Genomic DNA, 6,000 nt, shown 5'->3' with positions numbered 1-6,000 from the left:
TACGCTCCACCTTCTCTCTCTCCTGGTGGGTGAACATAAGACTCTCAGTATGCTCTTACAGGCAGATCCTGACTTGTCTGTTATGCCATTTATTTCACTGTATGTGTCGGAAGTTTGGCTGACTAGATTTTATCCTAATATTAAAGGTAATACTAAAACTTCATAGGTATGAGGGTGACAAGTATTTTACAGTATGACATGACAGAACAGCACACTCTACACACCCCATTTGTAATCATTGGGTGTGTGGTGTCACCCCTCTATGACACGCGTAAAACATGGAGGTCAGATCGAGGTGGCGAGATGGGAGGTCACAGGTCAAATATGTTGATTGTGATTGGTGTGTTATATTTCGCCATTAACCAATAAAAGGAGTTGTGTGATGACGCCTCAACACACACACTCAGGCTCAGTAACACTCAGCCCTCAGTAACACTCAACCCTGAGTAACACTCAGCCCTCAGTAACACTCAACCCTCAGTAACACTCAGCCCTCAGTAACACTCAACCCTCAGTAACACTCAACCCTCAGTAACACTCAGCCCTCAGTAACACTCAGCCCTCAGTAACACTCAGCCCTCAGTAACACTCAGCCCTCAGTGTTATCCATTATGGTAAAATGAAACTCAATGCGATGGTGGGATTTTGAGTTCCTGTGTAGCGAGAGATTGTGAATTAGATAATTGTGGTGGTATAGTGAATCACGTAGTTGTGGTGATTGTAACGGTGATTCGTGTTATGTGGTGATTATAACAGTTTTTTGGGGTATAGTGATTGTAAGGTCAACAAAGTTCGTCTGATTATTTTTACTCGAAATCGGAGTCACTCAAGTTCCCAGTTAACTTGAGACTGACCGAGTGTTGCGGGGGGAAGACCTTGTCGGGAGAACCACGAGTGATTGTGGTAGTGTCTGGATGTAATGTGGAGGGTGGGTGGTAGTGGTAATAGTAATGGTGGTAGTGGTAGTGATGGTTGTAGTGATGGTTGTAGTGGTGGTAGTGGTAGTGGTGGTGGTGGTCATGGTAGTGATGGTAGTAGTGGTGATGATAGTAGAGGTTAGTGGTAGTGGTGGTGGTGATAGTAATAGTGGTGGTGTTTGGTAGTAGTAGTGGTGATGGTGGTAGAAGTGGTGGTAGTAGTGGTGGTAACATAATCCCTTGAGTACGATGTCTTGTATATCATGACCAATTCCCCTTAAGTACGTAATAAAATGTATAAATGATAAACAAAGGATTTTTTTCTCGGTGGCTTGACCTTTATAGTAATGTCAGTGACGCTGGTGTTGGGGGAGGATGGGGGGTGGGAGGGGTGGGAGGGGTGATATCAGTGACACCATGGGTAGGAGATGGTGTAGTGGTTGTGTGGTGATGACTGGAGGAGGTGGAGGAGAAGACAAGGGGGGTGGGGTGGGGGGGTGAGGAGGTGGTGGTGGAGGAGGCAGGTAGTGGTTGTGGTGGAGGGACACAGGTTTATGGTAGGCAGGATGGTAGGTGGTGGTCAAAGCACTAATTAGGTTACCTGGGCCTTGGTTCTAGATGTCTTTTGTGTTGTGTAGAGGCTTGGTCAGGTAGGGTGGGTGTCGGGGGAGGAGGGTTAGTGTAAGGTGAGGGGTGGGGGTGTGGGGTAGGAGGTGTGGAGGGGTTGGTGGGGAAATACCTACCTTTTTCTTGTCTTAATTGGAAGTTAAAGGAAAAGTGGTTACGAGTAATTACGGTCACTTAGTACAGGTAGTCATTATGTTCTTTAAGTTGAAGCTCTGTAATTTCCCTCTCTGCCTCTCGTCTTCATTTCCAGGTGAATTAATCAGTACAGGTTAGGTGAGTTTGATGGCTTGGATCTTCAGCAGTGTGTGTGTGTGTGTGTGTGTGTGTGTGTGTGTGTGTGTGTGTTTGTGTTCGTGTGTGTGTGTTTGTTTTGTTTGTGTGTGTGTTTGTTTTTATGTGTTTGTTGTTTTCAAATGGTTGACCAAATGTTTAATGTTTACAAGGCCTTTATCTACTTTTTTATGGATGGCAGAAATTGTCTGTATGGGATAGGAAATGATTTAAATTATTCTTCTCTACCTGTATTTCTGTAACGGTAAATTACTCGGGTAGTTATATATTACAAAAGTTTATTACGTAAGGTATGCAAGTGTTTCATAACTAGTGTGGTTATCTCCGTTATAGAATAAAGTATATGTTTAGATAATCCAGTAATGTACATGTTACAGTGAACTAAACACGCATAATACGCCAACAGGTACAGAATTTATAGTAAACTGTCCTGATACAGACAAATTACGTTTTACTGTACCCCAGCACCAACAGAGTATTGTTTTTAGCAGAGTACTTGAAACAGTACTCCAGCACCAACAGAGTACAGTTACCAGTACCCCAGAATCAACATAACATATATTTCTGCACTGTACTGCACACTTTAATCAAAAGAGTACAGCATATACACCACATAACAGCATACACACCACATAACAGCATACACACCACATAACAGCATACACACCACATAACAGCATACACACCACATAACAGCATACACACCACATAACAGCATACACACAGCATAACAGCATACACCACACCAATACATTACAGTGTACACTCACCAGTCTGCCAACCTCGTTGTTGTGTAGGTCAATAGGGAAACGCGGGTCACGTCCCTTCATGCCCGCGTCGACGAAGAGTCGGGCGAACTTGTTGCCGAAGTCGATGTTGTCCGAGCAGCCGCCCCACTCCCAGTCCAGGCCTGCACAGACAAGCGTCGGGTGAGTCGGTGGCCAGGATGATGATGTGGCAGAGGAGGATATAGAGGCTTAGAGAAGGACTGAGTCGAGAGTTCGGTAAGAAAGAGAGAGAGAGAGAGAGTGAAAGAGAGTGAGAGAGAGAGTGAAAGAGAGTGAGAGAGAGAGTGAAAGAGAAACTCACCCTCAAGTCATATAATTGAACAGTGACTATAAATTAAACTTCTTGCTTCTTTGTAATGTTAGTGATGCTATGAGGCAACTCACCTTTCACCTTATCTTGCTGACCTCTGACCTGCCGCCTTCGACGTTTGACCTACTGTACCTGTGATGATGTCGAGGTAAGGTAAGGAGGTGAAGACGTACCTGAGGGCCCCTTGGCCCGGTAGTCACAGTTGCAGGAGTCGACGGTGCCCTCAGTACAGGCGCGGGTGACGGTGTGGGTGACGGCGGCCGAGGTGAGGGCGTACAGGAAGGCCACCTCCCGACACGCTGTGGGGTGACAAGAGGTGAGCGGGGTTAGCTGTGACAAGAGGTGTGAGGAGGTCAGCTGTGACAAGAGGTGTGAGGAGGTCAGCTGTGACAAGAGGTGGGGTCAGCTGTGACAAGAGATGGGGGGGTCAGTTGTGGGTGCGTGGGAAAGAGGTACTCCTTTTGCTGGACTTTTGCCAACCAGTTTGATGCCCAGACAGACAGACAGTCAGACTGAGATAAACAGACAGAGAAAAAAAGGATGAGATAAACAGAAACAGACAGTTTTGTAATTGGACAGTTTATAAGCAGACTAGAGTGACAGGGGCCGAGGGAGTCCCCAGGAGGCAGTTAATTCTATATTCACACAACTGTACACATCGAGGCTTACTCTCTCCTCTACACTTCTTAGTTTTATTTTTGTAAAGTTTTCTTCGTAATTATTATTAAATTAGGTCTGGTTTTTGCTCTCACCTTCTCCAGTTACTGTATCCTTAGTGACAAGTGTGTGTGTGTGTGTGTGTGTGTGTGCGTGCGTATGTGTGTGTGCATGCTTGCGTGCATGCATGCACAATATGCATATGTCTGATTGTGTGCATATGAAAGTGCATTGATTTGTATGTGTGACTGTAAATATTTGTTTGCATACGTGCGTGTGTTCTGCATGGGTATGTGTGTGTGTGTGTGTGTGTTTATATGTGTGTATGTGTGTGTGTAATAATAATAATAACAACAATAGTAATTAACGGTTTATTGAAAAAGTTCAGCAGCTCGAAGGCTGAAAATATACATTGGATAGAAATGACTTATTACATACAAATACAGGGGGGTCTTGTGTGTGTGTGACGAGGATGGCTGTAGAGTGATCTGGGTCTGATAGTCACTGTCTTCTCAACAACCAACCTACTCACACACCACTGAGACCACCACCCACCTACACCACTCACCCACCCACTGAGACCACCACCTACACCACTCACCCACCCACTGAGACCACCACCCACCTACACCACTCACCCACCTACACCACTCATCCACCCACTGAGACCACCACCCACCCACCCACTCACCCACCCACTGAGACCACCACCCACCTACACCACTCACCCACCCACTGAGACCACCACCCACCTACACCTCCCACCCACTGGACCACCACCACCTACCACTCACCATCCACCCACTGAGACCACCACTCCACCCATACAATCTAAGCACACTGTGTATCACCTTACCTCTGAGGGCAAGATAGCAACTAGTACCTTAGGAAATTTCTATGTACCGAACTAACCAAACAACGGACTGGGGGTCTGATAAACACCCTTTGTGACCTCTACTATGCAAACCTTTATAGTGCTCCCGTTCACAGGAGGTATAGGGGTGCACAATAAACTAGCTGATGTCACTGCAAAATTCAAATTCACCAACTAGCCCACCCACACCCCACCCACACCCACACACCCACCCACCTCACCTACCCTACACCCACCACCCACCCCACCACCCCACCCCACCCCACCCCCACCCCACCCCCCTCACCCTACCCTACACCCCACCCCACCCCACCCCCACCCCACCCCACCCCACCCCACACCCCACCCATCCCCCACCCCCACCCCACCCCACCTCACCCCTACCCTACCCCCACCCCACCCCACCCCACACCCCCCACCCACCCCACCCCCAACCCTACCCCATCACCCCATCCACCCCACCCCACCCCAACCCTACCCCATCCCCCACCCCCACCCCCAACCCCATCCCACCCCACCCCCACCCCCCCACCTACCCCCATCCCACCCCATCCCACCCCACCCCACCCCACCACCTCACCCCCCACCCCACACCCCCCACCCCACCCATCCCACCCCACCCCACCCACCCCACCCCATCCCTACCCCATCCCACCCCACCCCCCACCACACCTACACCACACCTACACACCACCTACACCACCTACACCACCCACCGATCCCACATACCAATCCCCTTACTCCCACCATCAATTCCCGAGGCCTGAGACGTGCAGTTTTATGAGTGTGACCGGCCTGGCCAGGACTCACGACCCGAGTTGTGATCCACTCTTTGATTATTGATATGGCTTTATGACTTATCCGGCGTGCCTACAGCCTCTCTCTCTCTCTCTCTCTCTCTCTCTCTCTCTCTCTCTTCATCATATACTCAGAGGTTCGTCCATCATAAGGTACTGGTAAAGTCTCAGTGTAGTTTTGTTCTCGTGTTAACCATACAGGTGGACACATTCCGTTTCAGTCAGATCAGTCAGTGCAGTATTGACACCATTTTGACGCCATGTTGATTAATTTTGTGTTCGTGTTTGTATGTATGTATGTATGTATGTTTGTATATGTGCGTGTGTTCATGTACTGTACGTCTGTAAGTGTACAGTACGTTTAGTTTGTGTACTTTATAGCTGTGTGTGTGTGTGTGTGTGTGTGTGTGAAAATGTAGTAGGTGACAATGGGAGGAATGGATGGTAAAGAGAGTGGAATGGAAGAAGGAGGGAGTAGGGGCTGCCAGTGGGAGGAGGGAGTGAGGAATGACACTGGGAGGAGGAAGTGAAGTGTGACAGTGGAGGGAGGGAGGGAGTGAGGAATGACACTAGGAGGGAAGGACTCCTGGCCAGCATCAATCTTGCCCGCCAGATGTAGCCAGATAAAGCCTCACTGTTTTCCCAAAGATTCTATCATTATCAGTCATTATCATATAGAGCTACCGGCAATACCGATCATACTGGAGGCATGTTCCGCGGGGCTGGCGTGTCTCTCTCA

At 48.5% G+C, this 6,000-nt stretch overlaps 1 protein-coding gene across 1 annotated transcript in view; it reads right to left on the bottom strand.

The window, feature by feature from the left end:
* LOC121874268 (protein Wnt-1-like) overlaps positions 1–6,000 on the bottom strand; it is a 94,062-nt gene that overhangs the window by 19,581 nt on the left and 68,481 nt on the right. Inside the window, exons 3-4 of the mRNA XM_042378377.1 lie at positions 3,107–3,232; positions 2,606–2,745 (exon numbers count right to left, since the gene is read on the bottom strand). Coding sequence (XP_042234311.1) covers positions 2,606–2,745; positions 3,107–3,232 — 266 coding nt within the window. The remainder of the gene's footprint in view (positions 1–2,605; positions 2,746–3,106; positions 3,233–6,000) is intronic.

The sequence above is a fragment of the Homarus americanus genome, unplaced genomic scaffold (genome assembly GCF_018991925.1).
Source record: "Homarus americanus isolate GMGI-L3 unplaced genomic scaffold, GMGI_Hamer_2.0 scaffold49667, whole genome shotgun sequence".
NCBI lineage: Eukaryota > Metazoa > Arthropoda > Malacostraca > Decapoda > Nephropidae > Homarus > Homarus americanus.
The sequence above is the reverse complement of the archived record's forward strand: the minus strand, read 5'-3'. Positions and strand labels throughout refer to the sequence as shown.